At 40.2% G+C, this 25114-nt stretch overlaps 1 protein-coding gene across 6 annotated transcripts in view; it reads right to left on the bottom strand.

Annotated features, from left to right (window-relative positions):
• Nucleotides 1-2130: 2130 nt before the first annotated feature.
• atp11a (ATPase phospholipid transporting 11A) overlaps nt 2131-25114 on the bottom strand; it is a 56636-nt gene continuing 33652 nt past the window's right edge. The window contains exons 9-33 of one of the 6 annotated variants that reach the window (XM_080296871.1): nt 24497-24561; nt 24293-24374; nt 22927-23077; nt 22647-22844; nt 22422-22535; nt 21218-21277; nt 20973-21139; nt 20757-20828; nt 20529-20602; nt 20313-20416; nt 19012-19193; nt 18188-18439; nt 17927-18104; nt 17722-17824; nt 17293-17438; nt 16977-17036; nt 16770-16897; nt 15984-16119; nt 14703-14726; nt 13252-13317; nt 13063-13166; nt 12773-12938; nt 9773-9891; nt 8939-9017; nt 2131-4446 (exon numbers count right to left, since the gene is read on the bottom strand). In XM_080296871.1, the coding sequence (XP_080152997.1) occupies nt 8966-9017; nt 9773-9891; nt 12773-12938; nt 13063-13166; nt 13252-13317; nt 14703-14726; nt 15984-16119; nt 16770-16897; nt 16977-17036; nt 17293-17438; nt 17722-17824; nt 17927-18104; nt 18188-18439; nt 19012-19193; nt 20313-20416; nt 20529-20602; nt 20757-20828; nt 20973-21139; nt 21218-21277; nt 22422-22535; nt 22647-22844; nt 22927-23077; nt 24293-24374; nt 24497-24561 (2803 nt within the window). In that variant the 3' untranslated portion in view covers nt 2131-4446; nt 8939-8965. Of the gene's footprint in view, nt 4447-8332; nt 9892-10803; nt 10907-10928; nt 11260-12772; nt 12939-13062; nt 13167-13251; nt 13318-14702; nt 14727-15983; nt 16120-16769; nt 16898-16976; nt 17037-17292; nt 17439-17721; nt 17825-17926; nt 18105-18187; nt 18440-19011; nt 19194-20312; nt 20417-20528; nt 20603-20756; nt 20829-20972; nt 21140-21217; nt 21278-22421; nt 22536-22646; nt 22845-22926; nt 23078-24292; nt 24375-24496; nt 24562-25114 lie in introns of those variants that run through there. The other 5 variants (XM_080296873.1, XM_080296869.1, XM_080296872.1 and 2 more) reach the window with 5 other exon arrangements.

The raw sequence follows: 25114 nt of genomic DNA, 5'->3' as shown, positions 1-25114 counted from the left end.
CCTGTTGTTCAAACCTTCTTTTTGTGAGGAGCAGCCAATGAGATGAAAGTAGGGTGGTCTAAAAGAGAGAGAAGAGAGAGGCTGCAGTAAGGTCACGTATAACCTAAATACAACTCTGAATAATACAAATCTAATTAAATACAGAGACTAAAATCATCACAGTAAGTCTACTTTAATATTTAAAAGGGCCTCTATAGAGAGAACAGGTTGTGCTTCCCCCCAAAAAAACATTGCATGTGTGTTTGAGTCCTGGGACATCCTGGGTGTGTGTAGAAGTGAAGCCTTTCTGTGCCATCTGTTGGGAGCAACTAGTTGAGTTAAAACTGTCCGTGTGAAGAGCCCGAGACATTTAACCCATCTAAGGGTGGAGAGGAGAATGTGGCAGTGTGTAGTGGCACTGGGACTGTAAAAGAGGGCCATCACAGCCGAAAGAGAAAAAGAGCCCTCCATCCACAGATAAATAGGATGAGAAAACACACAGACACAAACACACACACACACATTCACTTTCATCTCAATGAAAAAAAATGTCTGTTGGTTACTTTAACTTGACACCAAGACAGGTTAAAAAAAAACAAAAGCTTACCAGCACCTGTAAAGTTCACTAATTAACATGCTATATCTCATTTGCTTAATCCGTACAAAAACCAAAGTGGAAAACAAAGACGAATCCAAATTTTACTGGAGGTTGAAGTGTTTCCTGACTGGGGACCATGAACATCCCAGAGTCTCCTGTTTGGGTGGGGGAAGCGGTTCCACATGGAGGCTTTTGTGAGGATTAAGCAAATGAGATACAACTTGCTGAATAATGAGCATTAGGGGCACTAGTAGGTGGATTTTGTTACCCTTGGACCGCTTTCCATTTCCGCCTATTTCCACCTCTTTGTGCTCAGTTGAGTTAGCAGTCTAGTTTTAACTCTGGGCTAAAGTGCTTTTCCCAACAAAAAAAAAAAACATGTCAAACTTCAACACTTATTTCAAAAAGAGGACTTACAGGATTAGCGCCTATTGAAAGCTTGTATTTTTAAAACAGTCACCTGTTGCTTCCAGAGTTGCAGCTTCGGGGAGATAAGTGTGGCCCTTATATATGTGACAGATACGCCGTCTCCGATTGGGAGCCACATCCAGATTTTTCCTCTGCCAGTCCCATTTTTGTCTCCACCATTTCATTACTTGGGGGTGTGAATTCATCTCCCGTCTTTGTCACGAAACCTTCGCAAGCACACACCAAAGTGCTCCGAGCAATCCAACCTCAAGCAGCGCGAGAAGGAAACAGGTGATGAGGAGGTTGTAAAGGACTCTGTTACACCTTAAATTACACCGCCCACCATTCTATATAATTTTGGAGTCTCTACTAAGTAAGACACCGTAAAGATTCGTTTAAAAAGGTCTTCACACTGCGTATTCATGGTTGAAGTTTTTCAGAAGACTTTTGGTTTTTCCATCTGAAAGGTGACTGCATGAGTCACTGCACTTTAACTCGTGATAAAAAACATTATTTTAAAAAAAAACAACCTTATACAATATAAACGCGATGCAGCATTTCATATCTACTTTTCTTTTTCTGTGCAACCCCCCCCCCCTCCCCCCTTCTTCTTCTTCTTCCCCAGATTTCACCTCTGACAGTCTTGCCCTAGATATTTCTCTATCCCTGTCAGACACACTTGCAGGTCTCATCGGCTGCCAGCTGTGGAGGAGAGGACGTGGAGATCAGCGCAGATGAGAAGTGAAAAGGATGAAGGGAAACCAATCGATCCATAAACCTCCATCCTAATCTTGTTGACGTCCTCAGATGGTGCAGACAGGAGCCCTGGAGCAACTTTGGGGAACATATTAAATCCAAAACATAAATAAATTTTTAAAAATGACTTTTTTAACCATTTCCTGTGTTGTTTTTAAACACAGCCAGTATTTGAGCTTGAGACAACACTGGCGTGCACACAGGTGGGTTGCGCGCACACACACACACAGACACACACACGATCTCTCTACTAAAGAAACTTTTGATTAATTTCATCAGCTTCACATATGTTGACTTGTCAGCTCCTTCAGCCTTTAGCAGCACATCAGAAGCACTCGGCTGCACCCTCCTGGCTGAAGCGTGTAGTGCAGCTTTTTTCATAAGAAGAATTTTGTAACACATTTTCGCTTTTATTTCCAAGCAAATGTACAGATGTTCGCCATTTACAGCCACAGAAAGGTTGGCAAAAATCCACAAGATATGACCGTTTAAAAACTGTATACAAAAAGAGCCCAAAAAACTGTACATTCAGTAACATAACTACATTTAAATATTGTTCATACATGTATATACAGTACTGTATCTCAGTTCGTAGATACTGCCGGTTATGTGAAGTGCAGCTCGCTATACAATAACACATTTTCCAAAAAAAGATAACATTTGAGTTGAAAGGCCGTCAGTTCAAAGATTCAGTGTGGACTGGTACAGAAGGTCTGTTGATGGCTTTCAAAGTTTCTACAGCGAGGTGTCGGTCCTCAGGAATGACGGTTCAGTGCAGGGGTACCTCCGTGAAACAACTAACACCACAAATCTCTTTGTCCTTTTGTTTAAAGCTATGCATACAGACATACAAGTGTCCACTTTTTTTGCCACAATCCAGTTTGTTTGTTGGAATATTCTGAGATATAAAGAAGACACACATTAAATACTGTCTCTGAAAAGTAAAACAAAAAAAGAGGGGTTTCTCAGATACCCCTCCCCCAAAATAGCAGTGCAGTAACTTTTCATTTTTGTAAGTTATTGAGACTTCCAGATGCCTCCAAGGACCATGCTTAGTTACCACTGTGTAAGTACTGATCTGAGATCTCAGACAGGATAATGGATTCTTCACTGTCATGGTTGACATTTGAATATAAGTGACTCTCTGTCGCTTAGCTAGTGCTAAGAGGTCACATTTGTTGCAGAGAGACATTTACAAGCAGCTTCAGTTTGATTATACTTATTGCTTCTCCCAGCTAGTTTAGTCCTGTGGTCATAGTGTCTGTCAGCTCTCACATGGCATTATATTGTAGACTTTTGTTTTTCCCCCCTCCCATTTCATTAACAATTGTTGTGTTATTTGTGTGATTCTTTAGCAGTTAAGGTACTGAAGCCTTGGTACATTGTTTACAATGAAAAACATCTTTCTAGTCCAAAGGCCAATCAGAATTCAGGGCAAACAATAAATGGAGAGACAGGATCTTTGTTTTCTTCATTCAGATAATAAAAACAACAACAACAAAAATCCAGTATTTTCTAACTTACTTCAATTGTTCTAAGTCGTAGAGCCCGACGGATATATGATTTTTTTTAACTGATATATGGTGATTTAAAAATCCAATTTTCTGATATATGTGCTGATTTTTTTCTCCATTTCAAGTACAAAAACACATTCCCCTAATATTTGTCACGTGTAGTTATCAGTTTGCTTATTTAGGCTCAGATTACCTGTTTATTATGTTTGTTTGTTGCCAAAAGGGATGTTGCACAGTGCCCTCTGATGGACAAACTATGCACTGTCCTCATAGCATAACTGAAGGTTGTCTTATTGGCTGTTACAAATACTGATGCCAATACATCGGAAAATAGCTAATATCATTCGATAAATATCGAAATCTGCTCTACTAAGCAGATCAATCTGGAATGTTCTTCTTTTTTTGGTGCGTAAAGCAGCAACAGAAAATACCTTTTTTTTTTTTTGGAATTTGGCCAAACCAACCCTTCATTTTAGACAATTCCAACAGTACAAGAAACCCTTTTGCTTTACCATCAACTTTAAATCTCCGAAACTTGGAGATGGAAAAAAACAAAAGAAAAGAAAAACTACCATTGATCACCTGTAGCTGATTTGAAAAAGCAGAGCTGGAGCTCTTCAAGTCTGTGGTCATAAAAGGGAGAATTTTCCACATTGTACATAATCAAAAACAATTAAAAAATAACATTTCAGAGACAAATGCCCTCATGGGCATTTATTTAAAAAAAATTTAATACAAGCTATAAAAAAAACAGATACTAAACATAAGTGGTATTTGTTCATTGACTGTGTGTCAGTTCTGCTTGTTCAGTAGAAGTCTGCATAAAAACTCGATTTCACATTCGCCTTTTCACCTACAGTAGTTATTTCATTCCTCCAGTTACATCCATCATCTGCTGTGCCCTTGTACCATTGAAGCGCCTATTAACAGTATCAAATTGACCACAAAGCAAAGCAAAGACAGGCTGTGAAAACTAGCACAAGGCACCTAATGTAAAGCAGCTAAAGAATCTCTAGCAGCAACAAGGCTTTGGTTCATAGAACTAAAAACATCAGATCTACTGTCTCACGATGGATGAGTCGATGTATGAACGGAGGAACGACAGAGAAGACGCAGAAGGGGATGGATGAAATGATGATGATGAGGCAGATGGAGACAACTGTCACAGAGGTAGGAACAGCTTCAACATCGCTTCAAGAGAGGGAGGGTGTGAGGGAGAGAGAGAGAGAGAGAGAGACAGAGACAGAGGGTACGAGTTGAAACAGGAAAGTGTGAGACAGAATTCAAAGAGCGCACTGTAAAGGCCCTTTTTTTTAAGCTGGAGAATCTCATTAGATTTCTCTAACACCGTTATAAGGCTTTTAAGGGCGGGAGCACTAAACTGTTAGATGCTACAATCAACCTGATCTGCAGAGCTAAAAAGCATCTTATTCTATTGAGATGAGGTGGAAAATGAGTATGAAAGGATATTAAGACGCTCGCTTCTCTGTCACATTATTAAAATAGATTTTTTTCACATTTTTTGTACATGCAATTTTTTTTTTTACACTTAAGAACCCCATATATACTTATTCTTCCATTTTCTACTGTACACAGAATATGAGAGGACACTTTGCTGTGTTACTGGTCAGTTAAAGGTCGTCTCACGGCCAATAAAAAAAAGTGTTTCTATCTCGATTCCTTTTTTTTCTTTGAATTGGTTGTGCCGGCTGTTTGTTTTATAATTTAATACATTATCAATGATTTGATATTTATTTAAGGCAGGGGTGGCCAACCCGCGGCTCTCGAGCCGCATGCGGCTCTTTGCCTGGTTTCATGCGGCTCTTACGTTCATATCAAAGTTTGTGTTTTGATTTTTTTTATGTTGTTGTTTTAAAATGTGCGCGTTCGCTTCGCTTGAGTTCAATACGGTATTTTCATCAAATGCGCATGTGTGTGAGATGAAAATACCGCAAAGTTTCCCAGTAGGAGCAAGTTCGCCCTTAAAATGGCAGGAAAAAAATGCACAGCAAAAAGAAAATATGAAGATGAACACAGGACGTTTTTAACAGAGTGGGAGAGTTTATATTTTTTTGTTGAACGCAATGGTAAGCCATTCTGCCTTATATGTCAGACGTCATTAGCACATTTCAAAGCTTCAAATCTTCAGCGCCACTTCAGCTCACTCCATGCTAACATCGACCAGGAATTTCCAAAAGGGACTGAACTTCGCAAGCACGAGTTGGCCACTTTGAAAAGTCAGGCAGAAAAGCAGATACAGTTTTTCCAAAAATTTACGAAGCGGTCAGAGACCATAACGCTCGCATCCTATCAGCTGGCTTGGAACATTGCACGGGCTAAAAAGCCATACAATGAAGGGGAGTTCGTTAAAAAATGCCTCAGTGATGTTGTTGAAATCTTGTCTCCTGAAAACGACAAATTAAAACGCATGGTATCAGACGTCCAACTGTCCCGCCACACTGTTGAACACAGAATATCGGACATTAACACGGCTATTGAATCACAGTTGCACTCTGACCTTCAAGCATGTGAGTATTTTAGTGTCGCATTGGATGAGAGTTGTGATATACAAGACAAGCCTCAGTTGGCAATATTTGCACGGTCTGTTTCAAACGATTGTGTGATCAAAGAAGAACTCCTGGATATTGTGCCATTAAAAGACAGAACCCGTGGCATAGATGTGAAAGAAACCATGATGGCTGCATTTGAAAAAGCAAATCTGCCCATAACAAAATTAACTGCAATAGCCACGGATGGAGCACCAGCCATGATGGGATCTGTGAACGGGCTTGTGGGGCTGTGCAAAGCTGACCAAACTATTCCTGACTTTTGGAATTTCCACTGCATCATCCACATGGAGCAACTCGTGTCTAAATCATTGAATTTAGATAACGTCGTGAAGCCTGTGATGGAAATCGTCAACTATATCCGCACACATGCGCTTAACCACAGGCAATTCAAGAATCTCATCGCTGAGCTGGACCAAGGGCTTCCAGGTGACCTGCCGCTGCACTGCACTGTGAGGTGGCTGTCAAAAGGCCAGGTACTCTCTCGCTTCTTTGAGCTTTTGGATGCCGTGAAACTGTTTATGGAAAAGAAGGACAAGGACTATCCCGAGCTCTCGGACCTCAAGTGGATTATGGATCTGGCCTTTTTGGTCGACATGCTGTGTCACTTGGACAGACTGAACCTGACCCTGCAGGGTAAGTTAAAAATGCTCCCTGACCTAGTGCAAAGTGTGTTTGCGTTTGTCAACAAACTGAAGCTGTTCAAGACACATATTCAAAAGGGAGATTTAACGCATTTTCCCACTCTGCTAAAAGCCAGCGGGCAAGTCGCCAGTGCTGCCCTGAGTAAGCAAAGAGCCAGATATGCAACGCTGATTGAAAACTTGCACGAAAGCTTCGTGACCCGGTTCCATGATCTACAATTGAAAAGGCCACAGATTACGTTCCTCGTCGACCCATTTAATGCAGAGACCGGCTGTTTGAAAGTCCCGCTAGTCACAGATGAAGCTGCGGCTGAGTTGGAGATGATCGATCTTTGTGAAGAGGACCAATTGAAACCTGCTTTAAGGGAAGGGACCATTGAGTTCTGGAAAAGTGTGCCAATGGAAAAATACCCCAATGTCAAACGGGCTGCGCTTAAGATACTGTCAATGTTTGGGTCAACATACGTCTGCGAGTCTGTGTTTTCTACCCTAAAACATGTGAAATCAAAGCATCGATCTGTTCTGACTGACACACATGTGAAAGAATTGCTTCGAGTGACAACAACGGAATACAAGCCAGATTTAAAGAGGATTGTTCAAGGCAAGGAATGCCAGAAGTCCCACTAAACAACATGCATTATAAAAGTAAATGCTATTGTAGATTATTATATTTTTGTTTGTGGACTTGGTTGAACTGAGAGTTTGTGTGTGTGAGACAGTGCACACAATGTTCATTGTTGAAAATGACTGGCCTGTGGTTTTAGTACTGTAGGAGTCCATTTCTGTCATTAACATGGGTGTGTGTGACATTTACAATAAATCTGGCTGAGCAGAGATGTGTGTATTTTGTGTGTGTGTGTGTGTGTGTGTGTGTGTGTGTGTGTGTGTGTGTGTGTGTGTGTGAGTGTGTGTGTGTGTGTGAGAGAGAGAGAGAGAGAGAGAGAGAGAGAGAGAGAGAGAGAGAGAGAGAGAGAGAGAGATGTGGCTCTTTGCGGTAACACAGTAAAAAAAAAGTGGCTCTTGGTCTCTGACTGGTTGGCCACCCCTGATTTAAGGCATCAAACCATTTGGGGCACTTTGAGTGAATTATATTAAAAGGAGAAATATATATAATTTTAAAGTGCTTCAATCAAAGTAAATACAAGCAACCAGCTATTATCTAAAGGTGATCATAAAGCGTTACCTGCTGTTTCTTTGGTAAATGATATCAGTGAAAAATACAGCAGAGTTTACAAGACGACATTAAGGCAATAAGAAACAGCCAGGTAGCGGTCACACAAGCAGTTCCTCTGTGTTCTACTACAAGACATTTAGTCATCCAAAGATAAGGTAAGTTTACAATCTATGTTCAAGATGATAGGACAGATGGAGATTAACAGATACACACACAGTCTTCTATCAGCACACACAGATACGCACGCAAACTTCTAACACACCAAAGCTCTAAGCTACCTAAATGTGACTCTGAAAGTTTAAATGTTGGCTGTATGACATGTTCACAAAGACCAACTCCTACTGACTCTGCTATTGGAGCCCAGGAGTAGCCAATGAGATACGTACGTGCAATATGACGCATTCCCATGTTTTGGTCTATTTGTGCCGTTTGCATTCTCTGTATTTACACCCTATGTGCTGTACAGTATGATGATGATCTCAATGCATACATGTTGGCTTTGGTATCGACGTAAACACTGCTTTTGTTCACTTTATAAAACAAAATGTAACTATTATATATATATATATATATATATATATATATATATATATATATATATATATATATATATATATATATATACACACACACACATTTAATCAAGTGTTTCAATTTTACTATCAAAGTAACAAATTACCATGGAAGCAGGATAAAAAAATTGTGAAAAATTGTAATTTGCCTACAATATTTGCACTTGTTGCATTTCAGCTTACATTTAAAAAACATAATCATGCTCAAAATACTGACTTTAAGTAATCAGATTACATGTAAATTTTCCATGTATTTTTGTTATTTAAGTAAACTGTTAAATTGTCACCAGCATATATTTCTTAATGTCAAATTATTTAAATAAATGAACCTCTGTTTTTCTTTTTCTATTTCAAGATCATTTTGCTCTAAATTATTGCTTCATGTTTATGACAGCCAAGAGGCTTTTCTGTGTTTTGTCGCTAAGGGTGAGCTAGTTTAAGAGCTTTCAAAGCTCCCACACGTTTTTAAACCAGACATATTGTGACACAGAAAGCACCATCAGCTACGCTTTTCCGTCATTATTAACTGACTTGACCACCGTTTGCCATCTAATCAAAGTTAGGACAATCAGCTTGCTGTATCGTTTGCACAAATGAATCAGAAATTAAGCAAAAATTGTATCTCATCCCGATATAAAATAATTTAATTCCCCTATACGGCTACTTCCGGGCTCCATAGACTAATTTTTCAACATTTATTCTTCCTTCTACTACAACCCTCCTTACAATGATGCAGTTTCTGATCCCAGAGTCCTAAGCAGTGTTTCTGGATAACATGTTTGCACACAGGCAACACCAGTTAGTCCTAAAAAGAGGCAAAACAGACAGAAGGGAATAAAGACAGATGGCAGCGACTGAAGACAAGAAAATGTTTGATCACAGAAAGCTTAAGCTAGCTCGAGCACGTCTACAGTCGTCCTCATTATCATCATTCCGGTCATAGAACATCAGCATGATTATCACAATAGCCATTAAAACACCCTAATAATCAGAGTAAAGTACACTTCAGCTACCATCAAAGGCAGGCAGGCGTAAAGGGCCAGTGCACATATTTTTCATGTGAAACACAAGCTCGAGTCAGTTTGTTTGCTGTGACATCATTACACTGAGCCCTTTGCACGTTGTGGCAGCGAACCAGGCCCTGCCGACGGGGTCCACTCCAGAGCCGTCCAGCAGTGCTTTGCGCCACACTTGGCTGCTAACTTGACAGAAATTATGAAGGTCACTTAGCATTGCAGTCTCCTCAACTGTTTATTATTTTACTCCAACTCAGTAACGTCGAAGCAAGTAAGTAAGCTCCAAAATTGCTTTCCACCAATTTATCTGAGTAACTCCATGTGGATGACATTGTTTCTGATATTAGAATATAAGATTAAAAAAAAATACCCCGGAGAAAAAGAAATAAATTAGACTGAGGTCTCAGGCCCGGCCCCGCTGTAATTGTACCCCTGCCTTGAATGGCGGGAGCTATCAGCAAACCGGAGGAGGGGGGTGAAGGTGCAGTAGTCTGGCGCTTTTTGCCAGCGTGTGAACATGACTTTCTTGGTAAAGGGTTCAGACCTTCGAGGGTTCCTTTGGTTTTCCGAGCCTCGCCGGTGGCTGCTACCCTTAGACGGAGCGTGGAGGGAAGCCAAGGGGGTGAACTCAGACAGCTGGCCCTTGTAGAGTTTATCTGCATTCTGTATGAGGGTACAAAGGGAGGAATAGGGGACAAGGAGGAAGAGAAAGTTCAGAGAAAGTAAAGAATAAAACATGGCACTTGTGGAGTAATGCAAAAGAAGAAGGTGGTAACACGTCGCAGCTGGCCATAGTTTGAACAGATAGCATGTGACTTGGTGGAGTCAAGTCTCCATCCTGTAACAATGCCTCTGTGAGGTCCTGAACTACAAAACTGCCTGTAAACCAGGACTCTTCACCTGATAGCCATCAACCCCATCAATGCCCCCAAGGCTTAATGAGAGCAATGAGCATTATGTGCTGTTAGAGCAACTTATTAATGCTCATTATAACTAAGTCTGGGCCTCTCTTATATAAACCAATATAATCAGCATATAAGCATTTAAGATTATATATTTATTACCTAACACTAACAAATATGAATACATCTGCATACTGCAGGCACCTGATCCTGGGCACAATGCTACATCCTCAAGCTTCAGTTGTTTTTAAATGAATAAAGTATTTCATTTCCTTTAGTTTAATTTGCCAGCTGTGAGGTTAAATTTTCCATCCATTCTGTTCAGGTTTAAAAGCAAGCATGTTAAGAGCAACAAAAAAATAATAAATCATAAACACCAAAAACATGCAAATGTCAACAAAAAGCTAAACATGCGTTCATTTCCTCTGCAAATATTACTTTTCTGTCTCTGTAGCAACACATTATACCACTAGATGGTGCTAAAGCTCCATGTGAGAAATCACCCAGCTGGAAGTAAAGTCAGTTGAAATACCTGAAGAAAATGGTTGAGCTTTTAGGACCTTCATACAAATAAAGCACACACCCCAACCCTTGTGTTAGTCAAATACAACAACCCAAAGTCAAACCACACCAGTTAACCCACCATCACACAGCAGCAACGTGTGCATTTTACCGTGCTGAAGCCCTGTAGGCTTCTGTGACAGCTACTCCATCAACAAGGAATCAGAGCTCATGTAGGCCAGGGCCCTCTCATACCTTTTATTATCTCTCCCTTGCTGCAAATATACACACACACACACACATTTGAAGACAAACACATCTACCATACGGACTCAAAATTGAAGCATCAAAGTAAGAGTGGTTTCTAAAACAAAAGGTGATTAAGGCCACACTGAATCAAGATGTAGATGCAAAGGCATGCAGTCAGATAAGACTGTAACTTCATGCAAAACAGTGGAAATGACAAAGTAACAGGATACAGACTGAAAGGAAAATAAAGAGAAAGACGAGACAGTAGGAAAGGCTGAGGGTCACCTACAGAAGGGCTGGGTTAGAAACTGATTCTGCTGGAGGTCTGAGACAGCATAAAGATGGTGGAAGGCTCGGAGGCAAGGCACCGACGCTTAGTCTGCCAGGGAGGAGAACCACAGAGGGAGAAGGAGGAGGAAGCAAGAGATCAGGAGGGGTGAACAAAGGCAGGGAAGAGTTACAGCTGGGAAAGAAACATGTCAGATCTTCCAAAATGCCACATGATCAGTTTATGAGATAGACAGCAGCATGTAAACATTCTTCTTAGGCTTCTCAGGAGAGACTGGATCATACTGGAAAGTCTTTGGTGATGGTTATTAGCTCTCCACAACCACAGTTATCAGGGAGGTTATAGGAAAATGAGTTTGGGATGTAGAGGGAGAAATAATTAGCATCTGTAGGAAAAGGAAGTGAAGCAGACTGCACTGCAGCCTTCCCAGAAAGGCTGACATCACTCATCTAGTGCTATCCATGCAATGCACCTACTCATACAAAAACATTTGTGTTGTGTTTTTCAGTAACTCCACTGTAACTGGATCCCAGTGCTTCATATATTATGTATCATTATATCGTCTTGTTTTTTTATGGACATAATTTCTTCTGTCAACTTTCAGTGGAATACTGAATATTTCAGTATTTTGCTGCTAATGAATGCCTTCTGCCATTCATTATTTCTGAGCCACATGTCAGTGTTTATACACCTAACCGTGTTTTTCTGGTCCAATCTTTCAGTCCTGATGAATCAGTATGCATCAGATAAATAACTGCTGTTAACGCTGCTCTTTCAGCGCCTCAGAGTTGAAATCAGTCCATAGCTTTGAGTTTATTCTCTTTTTTACATAAGCAGGATGTTTTTTTTTATCCCATCTTTCCTTCTTTCTTCTTACTGTGCAGCATTATTTAATGTTCATTTTCAAAACTGCTCTGAAATAAAGTTTCGATTGCAATTTTCCTTCTTTTATACACTGTTTATGAAACTCTAATGCACATTTCCACACTGCAACCCATTAACAATTAATGCCTTTAGAGGCACTCCTGGTTCAGCAGAGGACACTGTTCTTATTCTCCATTAATAAAACACAGAACTCTGAGTGTTAACCGCTAAAATAAATACACACTATTGTGCGCATTCCTCTTAAAAATTAAAGGAGCGCTGCACACAGACACAGAGGCTTAACTACCAAAGCAGGGATGTAGCCACACCCTGCATACCTCTGCTGACCCACAATTGTCAGTTCGACATGTCAGGAACTGAAACATCCCAGTGAATAATAAACAGTAAACGCAGGTAGCTTGTAGGTAAATACACAAAATTGATTTCTGCCTTGCAAAAGGCAGGGGGCGCTGTTTGACCTGTGTAAACTGAGCTTTCTTGCATTTTTCATTATTAATATTCATGTAGAAAAGAAGCAGCGACCTTTATTGAAGAACAAATGAAGTAATGGTTAACGAACACGTCCTACTTTGGCAGGAAGCAAAATATTTACGGGATGTGTGGTCATCAGTCTTCTTGCATTACTGCAATTATTCCAAAATATCCATAATACTTTAAAAAAGATTTGTTTTTTTTATTTATGCAACTACTCTCTATTTCTGCAAGCATTTGTGCCCACCTGTATGCGCTCAGTAGTGGTGGGCCACAGTGTCCTCCATATGACCTTCTTCACCACATCTGGCAACAGACTGGCTGTTATCAAAAGGATTATACTGAGCCAGGCTGGGCCACTGGACAACATCTGCATGAACACATAGTACATTCTCTGGTAGTTGAGGAATGGCCTGTAAGAGAGGAAACGACTGCATGAAAACAAATGCAATAAAACATCTAATAAAACGTCACTCTGACTGACACAGTTTTACATCAAGTAAACATTTAAATACAAAAATATTTCTTTAATCATACCAGATGATTCCACCCCACAGCAGGGAGAATACCACAAAGAAGATCAGTGAGCCCCAGATAACGAAATGATTGATCCAAGTCCAGTAATGAGTATCTAGGGCCAGCTACGACACAGAGACGATGGAAGTGAGACTGGAACCAGACTTGCCTGGGTGTTTCTGTGATGTTCTGATGTGTCTGTGTGGTTACCTTGAATGTAACAGTGAAGACTAGCACAGTGAAGACGAGTGTCCCAAATGTCCAGTTTCCAAACATCTGCAGAAGGTAAAAAAGCAGCTGCTGTTATTGATCAGGAGATTTGTGCATGAAACACTTTCAACTTCTTGTTTTTTTGTTTTATTTATTTTATTTTATGTTTGATGTGAACAGATTCTAAGCACCTGTTAAAGTAAATAATTTGACTTGTGCTTATTCAGTACTTAAATGCTCAGCACACCTGCGTTAACATGCTTTTCGGATGACATGACTAGGCTACGAGGTAAAAGTTGACATATTCAAGTAAGGAATCAATCAATCAAACAGATGGCACTGTGCTCAGGTAGCAACATTCAGGTGAGGAGCTGGTTATCAGATGACTGATGGATGGAAAACAGGAGGATGATGTGATTGTATAGCTGAATATTCCTATCAGTCTCTTCTGTGAGTGAAACCCTTTTACATGAACACTAAAAAAGTCATCGTGCACATTTAAGACCACCACGATGCAGGGCAGCTTCTTCACTACAACTTACACAATGAGCTCCTTCAGCATTTTGTGCAGCACTAAAACTGGCATATTTTCCCTTTATTGTAATTATTCGGAGGTGTTATATTAAGAGGTACATGGGGAACATAGTGATTCTAGTACACCATAACTGAGAAGTGACTGTTGCATGATTTTCTTTTTTCACAGGCCTGTGGCAATAAGATGAAGCCCAAAACCAAAAATGAACTAGTATCATAAAATTTAAAGTATGGGTACACTGAAGGTCATCTAACTGCTTGGGCTACACTATACTTCTGCTAAAAACAGGCACCTTGGGTGAAACGTGATAAATAAAGTTAAAAAATAAAAATGATGAGCATGAAATGATAAAATAAAAGCTTTTCAGAGGCAGCTTCCAAATGCAGCTCTGATTTTTACATTGTTAGTACAAGTATAGTACAAGCTACTATCAGATACATTACAACATAAATTGTAGCACTACAGAAACACTCGCATGAGGCAGAAAAATGATTTTTATCATTGATCAGATGCATTTCAATGTTTTTCTTTCACCTTTTCTTTTTCTAACATTTCAAAAGCTTCAGATTTGCTTCCTGTTTATGTGTTTATAAGTAATCCTATAAAAAGTTGTAATGCTTTAGGCAATGATCTCTAACTGTTACATAATGGAAGCAGGAGCACTTATGCCTAACATCTGCCACAAACAAAGCACACAGGATGTATAACTAAGGTGTTTGGTTACTGACAGCTGGACACATGAGCATGGGTCTGGGAAACAGAGAGTCACTACAGAAAAGCCTACAGCTGACGTATCTACAGCAAGCACTGAGGGCCGGACATGAGATGAACAGCAGTTTGTATCAGGCTGTGTGACGGTGGCGAAACAGGGAAGTGAAACTAAGGAGAGACGACAGAGAGACAGCGACAGGCTTACCATCTGTGTGTTGGTTGTCATTAGCTGGGAGGAGGAAAGAGAAGCAAAAAGAAAAAGCAACACAAAGGTAAGAGGATAGGAAGAAGAAGAGCATGTGACCAGAAGAAAATCATAATAACATAAACAGTTTTATGGCTGAAAGGAAAAAAATTGAAAAGAATTGGATGCAAAAAAAAGAAGAAGAAAACCCAAGTGAAATCAAGCAACTCAAAAACAGTTCAACATGTTTCTGGGAGAGTAATGCAGCTTGAGAAATTAAACAAACCAAATAGAGAACAGAGAGGAAGATGATGGGAACCCCGCCATGCTGTCGTGTCTTACTAGAGATTTATGCTTCAGCGGGAAATCTATGCTGTTACCTGCAGCGTAACCGCAAACCCCGCTAAAGCCTATGGCGTAACCTGGCGTGGACCTCGGTGGGAAGGAAAAAAATCCCAGTATTTTATCTGGGACACGATCACATGGTAATTACCACATAATGCACCAGCACGAGTGTGAATCCTGCCAATAGCATCGGCCACTTATGTAGGTTATGTTATAGGCTCTAAAAAGATTTCCCGCAGAAGTCTAAATAAGGCCTTAGATATAAACCACACGTCATCAGATTTTACTTAAACATCTATATATATATAATTATCCAACTGACATTAAATATTATTTACTAAAAGGCAAAATAGTCTTCAAACTTTATCAGCCAACAACCTGCATTTTCAAGTGACATAAATAACCATCCAGTACAAGGTCATTATTATGAGAAATTACTTGACCATAATTATCTCATAACTACATGTAACTACCAGATAGTTACTTTTTTAAACACAATAATGTGCAGTGTCAGGAAAACACATTTATAATACCAGATCCATTTACACTACAGGGTTAATGTTAGTTTGTGCTACAACTTGATCAGTTTCTGCAAGCAATACAATAAGCTACGTGTCAGGCATTAGCCAGGCCATTAAAACCTGTCAGCAAAGCACAGTACAGCCAGTATATTTAAAAGTAAATCCATTTTGCTTACAGAGCAAAATGTGGTTGAGGAACAAGCTGAGACCTAAAACACTGTCACTATGTTCCCTAACTAACCCCAAACACCACAAGAAGACTAAAAAGTCAGATGACAAACAGAAAACAGATGGAGCTTGTGGAAAACTGAAGTAGCCTATAGATAAAATAGGCAGTTACTATTTTTCCTTTACTTTGAACTTTACTTTAAATATTTTCCAGGCCTTTTTCTCCTTGTTTCAATTAAAGAGCCTGTCAAAGCCACATGGTTATTACCTGTCCATTGCTGGTGAAGGTGGTGTTGTCAAACAGGAAGTAAGCACCAAAGAACATCACAATGGCATCATAAACGCCCAAGACTGTCCAGTATATGAAGGTGGGCCACCGCAGCAAAGAGTTCTTAGCAATATCTCTGTGTAGATATACAGAACAGAGATCACATGTTTATAGATTAATATCACAGTACACTGCCTGCCTCACAGCCAATGAGTCTCTAATAGTATAATACATACATCGATACAGACAGCGTCATTGTTTGTGGGAAAGGTTGATTCTTTTTTGGAAGAATACAACTTAAGAGTAAAGCTAAAAACGTAGCTTTTCAAACTCTGAACACATGCAAAACCAAATCCAAGAAGGCGGTTATCTGCCATATGATGGATGTAAAATAAACTGTAATGTAAATATAAATTAATCAGAGTAAAACACCAAATCATCTGCTATTACTTTGCACCTGGAGGCCGTGTATAAAGTGTCTAAAGAATTATTGAAATATTTATATTTTCTGTTGCTTAGACGACTTTAACTCAACACTGTTCTTGTTACAGTACATCTCCGGAAGAATCCAACTACCACGCAGTCTGCTTTGTATAAAACAGATGGTTCATTATCTGCTGCAGAAGACTGGATTACTGAAACATGGAGATAATTTCTTTTTCTAATTTTCATGTCATGAGAACAAGTTCCTGAAGAACATGTGATATTAGAGTCGATCCAGCTGGTCGATTTTCAGTCTTACTAAACGACACATTTCTGACATGACAATCTTAAACAGAAATCCACCTGTAGAGACAAGGGTCTTTCTTCAGGATGTCCATATTTATGTGCTGCTCGATGAGACTGTAGAGCAGAATGGGCAGCGAGGTGAAGCTGATGTTGTAGAGAGTCAGGTAAGCCGTGTCATACAGCGGCTGGGGTTTGGGAAAGAGAGCCGTGTTAGTATTTTTGTTCTTGTTGTTTTTATGGTATTTAGGTTTTGTGAGTGCACACCTGTTGTGAGAAGCCACAAAAGAACTGGTAGAGGAACTGGGGGAAAATGAAACAGACATTCTGCGAAAAGAAAGAACAACAATTTAAATGTGTACAGGTCTTTTTGTTGCTGAACGCTAATTTTATAGAGTATAAATATCAAAAATATGAAAATTAATGAACTAAACAAATTAATAAATTAAATCTCACACAAAGCATTCCTGCACACTTAGGCTAAAGCCACAGACTCCACAATTACAATCATCTTAAAACAAATTTTAAAAACTATATAAAGTTTTAAAAAGAAGTAAACTCAAAACATGTTCAGGGCGACTACCTTGTAGAAGAAATATTGTACAAGTTCAGAGATGCGTATGTAGTAATAGTGTCCGTGGACGAGCAGCATCTTCTTGAGGTGTTTGAACTTCGGGATGGCGTAGTCGCTGTTCCTCACTGCCTGGCGACCCTCCTTACCCATAATGCCTGCGTTGTGACCATTTACAGGGCAAAGTATTATTGCAATGATAATAGTATGGTTCTAACAGTTTTAACACTTCTGCATAAATGTAGTTTTGGAAATTCAAAAGTACAGTTTTTGTGTGGAAAAGGATTTTGTGTGAATGCAGGTGCTGTACACACTGCTGACTTCTGTACACAAGGGGCTGCTTTTAAGAATTTCTAGTTTCTTCAAATTGAAACTGTATTAAGAAGGAAACAAACTTTACCAGAGTGTGGCATGTTGCATAGGAATAGACAGAATACTAACCAATACCAACGTGGGCCTCCAGGATCATGCTGACATCATTAGCTCCGTCTCCAATGGCCAGCGTGATTGGGTGCTCCTCCGAGGCTTTGATTAACTTGACAATCTGCAGGTTGTGGATTTCAGCTTAGCGTCCATCTGAATCTTAATGACATGAGTGAGAACATCTGTTTCACAGTTAAACTCAGAGTACAGATGGCCTTCGTACCTGTGCTTTCTGAAGTGGCGCCATTCGACAGCAGAGCACGGCACTGCAGTTCCGGCAGATTTCCAAGAATTTCTCTTTGTAATTCCCTGAGTTTGAGCCCTCCTGGCCGGGCCTCATTACAGCAGAGAGGGTAGCTCCGTCAATGATCAGACCATAGTCGGTGCAATCACCTGATAGCCTGGGAAAAAAACACAAAACCTGTCAAATACGAGTAACTGCAGGATGACACTGTCTGAAGCATGCTGTGAACATAATACCCACTCAGAGAAGGTGTCCCGGGTCATGCCCCCATGCTGCCTAAGGACCGTCCTGCTCAATTCAAACAGGACGTCGTGAAGGCTCTGCTCCTCAGTGCGTTTGGTGGTCAGCTCCAGGATTTGGGTGTTGCGATGAAACAGCTTGCTGGCATAGCACGTTGCAGCTGCAGTCTCCATCTTGTCTCCTGTCAGCACCCACACCTTTATACCAGCTTTGTGCAGAGACTCAATGGTGTCTGCTGCTTTTTCCTGTAGCCTGGTACGCAGCCAAGAAACAAGAGGTGGCATGTTTTTAGCTGCATTAAATAAATAGGTTTGTTTTATTTCTCTTTGCCTTTTATTCAACAACAGCTCAACTGTGCAGTACTCCAGCACGTGGATTATTTCCTCTCTGTGCTGGATGGGTGAAACGCCCTCTGGGCTGACAAGTAGTTTTAAGCCTGCACTATAATTGCCTTAGTGGCACGTGTGTGATTGGAGGGTTAAACTGCCACTTTCCCTCACTCACTTTGGTTCACTCAGAACTAGGACAGCACTGTCCATGGCAGCAGACACAGAATTACTGTAATGTTAAGAGTCACTTGAGCTGAAGAGGTTTAGACATTTATAGGAAAAAAAGGTGCATAAGTGTAATTTTTGAAAGGGCATTTCACGTAAAATTTGCACTGAGAAGGACAAATAACTGAAATGACAACAGCATGCAATGTAAATTGTGGTTATGTTGCCAAGCTACCAGCTGTACAGGAAAACCTTTGATGAAAAAAAAAGTGCAGGATGTTGATATAATTTGTCATTTAGGTGTCCTTAATACCAAAAAAAATTCAGCACCTGTCCTCGACAGCAGTTGCTCCCAGCAGTATCAGGTCCTTCTCGATGAGGTCGTAAGCCTCTGCCAGCTGTTTGTCTCGGTCTTGTAATGCTAACTTAGCTCTGTTCAGCAGTTGGAAAACCTCCTCGTACTGTTCTGGGCTCAGAGAGCGATAGGCAACACAAAGTGTCCTCAAACCCTCCTGGTGGAGAACAGAGATTCACACAAGGTCAGGCTGGTATATATTTAAGACTCAATAAAAACGAATCTACATAAAACACTGTTTCTTGAATACAGCCTCTGAATGTGAGTTCAGCCTCACTAGTACAACACTCACCACATATTTTTCAGTTTCCAAAGAAACCTGTGATTTATCTGTAGCTGCAACCACAGCAACATTTGTGTCACTCGTCTGCTTTTTACTGCATGCGAATTGAAGCTATCGTGGTATTTTCATGTGTAAACTGAACTTTAAATAGTCTTATTCAGACTGCGATATTTATTTTCGCACTTTGGAAGTCATTATGAGATTTTGCAGTTGACTGCTTAGTTAGGTGCACTCTCTTACTATCTGTCTACTTATTAGCATTTCCTACTTTTCCCACAAGGATTTTGTGGGTGTATAAAGAAAACAGTATGCAGAGTCCATCACTGTTTATGGTTCTGTTCAGTATTTAAAGAAATCTTCTTCTTTCCATCTTCTGACCAAATCCTACGCCAGTCCCACAGATAGAAAGACTGTGCTGATACAATTATTAAATACATGTTAATAAAAAATGTAAAAAAAACAAATAGACTTGTGCTTTTGTCAATTAAAGGCCACACCAGATCCACCTAGAAAGAAGTTCTGTTTACTGGAACTACATGATGCTTCTCATGTGGTTGTGTAAACTGTAACCATGCAAAGAACTTAGATAATGGTAATTGGCCTGTAGTCCCTAAGGACCCCAAAGCGCTTTACACATCCAGTCATCCACCCATTCACACACTGGTGCTGGCAAGCTACATTGTATCCACAGCCACCCTGGGGCACACTGACAGAGGCGAGGCTGCCGGACACTGGCGCCACCGGGCCCTCTGACCACCACTAGTAGGCAACAGGTGAAGTGTCTTGCCCAAGGACACAACGACCGAGACTGTCCAAGCCGGGGCTCGAACCTTCCGACTATAAGGCGAACTCCAAACTCTTGAGCCACGATCTTTCAGGAAAAAACAACTTCCTGTTATATTGTATGAGCCTATAACGATATGAGAAAGATGAGAGTGAGCCTGCACGTGTGTGTGTGTGTGTGTGTGTGTGTGTGTGTTTGTGCTCTCTCACCACTGCATTTTGCTCCACTCGTGCTCGGACCTGATCCACTTTGCCTGAGATGACCCTTGGGAAGATAGAGGAGTCTGCACCTTTACAGAAGAGATAAACCTCACCTGCTCAAACACATACACAGAAAAAAAAGAGGATCGGATTAAAGAAAAACATAAACACAGACACATAGAAATCAATATAAAGAATATACATATATAGTTTTGTGCGCATTACCAGTGCTGGCCTTGACGATAACGCTCATCCTCCGTCGGACTGAGTCAAATGTCAAAACTTCTAGCAGTTCAAACCTGATAAAAACAGGAAGAAAATCACACAAATGCTACTGAAAAAATAATAGCCAACTATCAATTAAAGAAGTTAAAAACAGATAAAAATAACAATAGTCATCTCATTTTCAAGGTTCACAGAGAACAATAACGTTGCTTAAAGCGGCACACTCACTTTTCAACTTCATCCTCCCTATTTAAGATTTCCATCTGACCGTCCTTGAGCCTCAGATAGGTGAAACCGAGCCTGCAGCACAGAACAACCATTATTGGAGTGAATAAAATGAATGTCCAAAACACAGAAATAGAAAAATGGGAAAACTAAATTCTTCTGAATGCAGCAGCGATTACTGCTGCCATTGTGTGCAACGTGAGTGTGTGTGTGCTGCACCTCTTCATGCCCTCCACCAGTGCAACCTCGTCAGGAGAAGAGGAGATGTAGAAGGAAGTGGACTTGCCCTGGTGAATGCCATGTTTGATCCCATCTACAGTATCCTCCTCTTTCACCTGCACCGTGTGGCACAAACACAGCGCCCGGAAAAACAGCTCCTCGTGCTCCTGCAGTGAACGGCCGACACTAGATTACCCTCATTCGCACGAACCACAAACGCACATTCAAAGCGAGTCTGCACTTACCCTGGCTGCAGGACCTGGGGATGAGTCGATCATGTCCATACCGGCAGCTCCAGGCATCACCTACAGACATACAGACCACAGATCACTCTGGGGGTCACTGGTTATCAAACACAGCCTACGATGATATGTACATATGGCATTTTAGTATTAAAGCTTGATTCTAAGACTTGACATATACAGCACGATGTCCATGTTTATGTGACAGGAACCCCTTTACTCTGATGTTTGAAGTCCTATGTTAAAAGGAGTAAATTGTAATAATATTACAACACAACAACCCTCCTAAAATTACAACAGACCGTCTGTTCAGCACTTTTAAGGTTGTATGAGCTGCTGACTTGTCAATTAATGCTCATGATCAGTTACTTGGCAAACATAAATAGACATATGGCTCAATAAACAGCAGCAAGACTTGCAGGCACAATTTGATTTCCTCATATGACCATTAAGCACTGAACACAGATGATTACACTAAACGCACAATGCCCAGGAGTTTTATTGTCAGGAAATCTGTAATAATCCATTGAAAACACAGAAATGACTAAACGCATGAATGTTACATTCTTCTCACAGATTTTTATTAGATAAAACACACAAACAAAAAAACCCTAAAATAGGCCTAAACTGTTGCCTTTCTGTCATTTGATTTTTACACCTCCGTTACATAAAAATATGAACTCTTTGTAAATAAATGAATGGCTATAAATGAATCAATCACAAACATTGATCCATCTTTACCTTGTCCAAAGAGACTGTATATAAAGGATGGAAGTAGTGTGGCATCATTAAAATGGTTTTGAACCATCCTTGGAATCTCCTTTAGAGTGCCTTTATTTGTATCTTTAGAAATGCACAACATTATCCAGCAAGTCTTATTAGCAAGCTGCATCCATACAAACTGTGGTTCTTTCGTGCATACACTGAAACACCCACAACATCTACTAATTGGAAGGCTGGTGGTTCAATCCGTTGATCCTCTAGTCTGCATGCCAAAGTATCCTTGGACAAAATACCTGAACCCTGAACTGAGTTTCCCCCGGTGCATCCACTGCAGTGTGATTATGTGAACGTCAGGCTCAAAGTGCTTAAGCACAGAAAAGAAAGTGCTTGTAGGACTGTGTATGAATGAGACTTGTAGTAAGAAAAGTTCATGGCTGAAGCTGAATATCTTAACAGATCAATCTAGTGGGACTGAACGTTTTACCTGTCCATTACAGATAGCGTGAGGTACATAAACGTGTCCATCCACACAGCACTCTATAAACTCCATGTTGTTCTCTGTTAGCGTTCCTGTCTTGTCTGTAAACACATACTCCACCTGGAAAGAAAGCAGGGTAAGTGTTTTTTTATTCTTATCTCTAACTCACTTTTCCATACAGTAATGTTTCTTTGCTCATTATTCTGCCCGGAGTGAAGTACACTTTGCTACCTGCCCCAGTTCCTCATTCAAGTCTGATGTGTTGACCACAGCTCTCTCCCCCAGCTCCTCATCAAACATTTCATCGTCCCACATGATGAAGTAGGAGCCCAGGAACTTCTGCATCTCCACAGTGACATACATGGACACGGGAATGATGTAGTTGAAAAGAACCATGAAGGCCAAAAAGTCTGTGAACGCCCTGATTAGCTGAGGAGGAGGAGAACGAAGAACGTGTGAGACAATAAAGAGGGGATCGAAATATTTTTATTTTCCAGGATTCGAGACTCACAACGTGTCTCTGTCTCTCAACTTCCGTCTTCTGGTTGTAAAAGGGCTCGTCTTTGTTGGGGTCGGACTGCCACACGTATTTCAGTGCCGTGTTGATGAGAGCTTTGCTGATGAGAATGCACAGGTAGACCACCAAGTAGGCATTCATTGACCTGCAGAGGGAGAAGTTAAAGATCTGTGACATATTTCTTCATGATAGTGAAAGATAGATGAGTTTTTCATTAATCTGCTTTGAACAATGTGGACAAAAATTTGGATTGAAAACCCCATTTGAAAAAAAAGGATTATGGAAACTATCTGCCAAGGATGGAGGAGTCTGTGCCTCCCTTAAAACATTCCATTGACTTCATTACATTTTTCCTGCATTGATCTGTCTTTATGACTTGTGTGCTTTATTCTTTCCCTGAAAGATTACGCACAACCTCCAGAGTAGAATTTAATATGACTAAGTGGAGAGATGGAGCATGGCAGTTTGTGGCAGATCACATGTTTATATAATTCACATATACAGGTTCTAAGCTTTAGACTTTGTGTAGCATGTGCTTAAGTGTCTTGTATCACATGTTGAACTGCTATGATTGTGTTTCTTGTGTTTCATCCCTCTTTTCTCTTGGTGATAACACGTTCTCATGAGTGCAAACACAAAAAAATAAGGGGCGGAGCTTGAGGCCCTGGTACTATTTCTACTATTTTGGTACCATTTCCCACTGTGGTTGAGAGTGTAAAAAGCACAAGTGTGTGCAGGTGCAAATGAAAGTAGTTTGAAAGGGAGTTAGAAACAATCCATAAGAGATTTCTGACTGCCGGTCAGCTATTTGGCGATTTTAACAAACAGGAACTAAAAAAATAAAAGCACTAGAACCCCAAAAAACTTGCAACCCAGTCCACCATGTAAAAGGTAACTTGGAAAACAACTCAGTATACTCGTCAGAATCTTCAAACTTGAAAAGGGGAACAGCTGAGACAAGACATTTACTCTGAGCTGAGTCAATGAGCCGACGAGTTAATGAGACACACATAGTGAGCAAGTGTGAATGTAATCCACCTACAGTCACTCATTTATACATCTGGATACAAAGACACTGTCTATGCCAGATGGAAAGAAAATTGATCCAGTCAGCGCAGCGAGCCAAAGAGACACACACAGACGCTTAAGTCTCAATGAATAAACCAAGACATGAGAAGTGAACAGATGGCTCTAAGGACGGGTAAGAAAAATTTCAGTTATTATCTAAGCTGGTTAGCACAGAAACAGCCAAAGACTGTGAAACTTGCATGAGAGCACTGATCGTTGCTAATAGGCTCCTTTCAGAAACAATTCATAATATAATATAAAAATGAAAGAGGAGGAAACGAAAAGAGCTTACTTTTCCACTGCAGATCGTTTCTGAGACTTGGACTGGTAATTGAGAGCCATCTTGGTTTCCATGCCAGTGTAGATGACCACAGCTACAGGGGGGAAAAGGAAAAGTCTCATTCAAAATGCTGCACTGTACATTAAAAAAAAAGAATATTAAAAAGTATAAAGTTGAGGTAATCTCTAACATTTATCATTAATTGTGTAGAATTACCATAGATATATTCAGTGTTCTTGAGTGTGGCTCCTCGGAGCAACAGGTTCTCTGATCCTAACGGCCTGCAGATAGTCCAGATGATAAACAATCATGTATTTCTTTCACAAACAAAAAGATCTAATATTACTATTATTATTATTATTATTATTATTATTATTATTATTATTATTATTATTATTATTATTATTTTATATTATATTTCACTGCATGTTATACTTGTATAACTATGCATGTGACAAATAAAGAATCTTGAATCTTGAATCTTGAATCTAGTAAGAGGCAAATAAGGTTCCATCTGAAGAACTTTATATCTGGCAGCATGGCTCTGTTCTGGGAATTCCCCACCATTCCATGCACATATACAGAAAGCTAGAGACAGGAAAAGCATAATTCAAGAACAACAGATATGGCACTTAAAAAGTCAGCTGCAGAGTAAAAGTGGGTTTCAAAGCATCCTGCAGCAGTGCAGCAACTGAGGGAAAGGAAAAATAGTAGTGTACTCCATAAGAGATTTGTCAAATGGATGCAGAGGTGTATCAGGTGAGCCATCAGCTGATGGGGGCTTGGATTGTTATCAGCTGATCTGCTGGCATTGCAGCTGAGGTGAACTAATGC

The sequence above is a fragment of the Astatotilapia calliptera genome, chromosome 23 (assembly GCF_964374335.1).
Source record: "Astatotilapia calliptera chromosome 23, fAstCal68.1, whole genome shotgun sequence".
Classification (NCBI taxonomy): Eukaryota; Metazoa; Chordata; class Actinopteri; order Cichliformes; family Cichlidae; genus Astatotilapia; species Astatotilapia calliptera.
The sequence above is the reverse complement of the archived record's forward strand: the minus strand, read 5'-3'. Positions and strand labels throughout refer to the sequence as shown.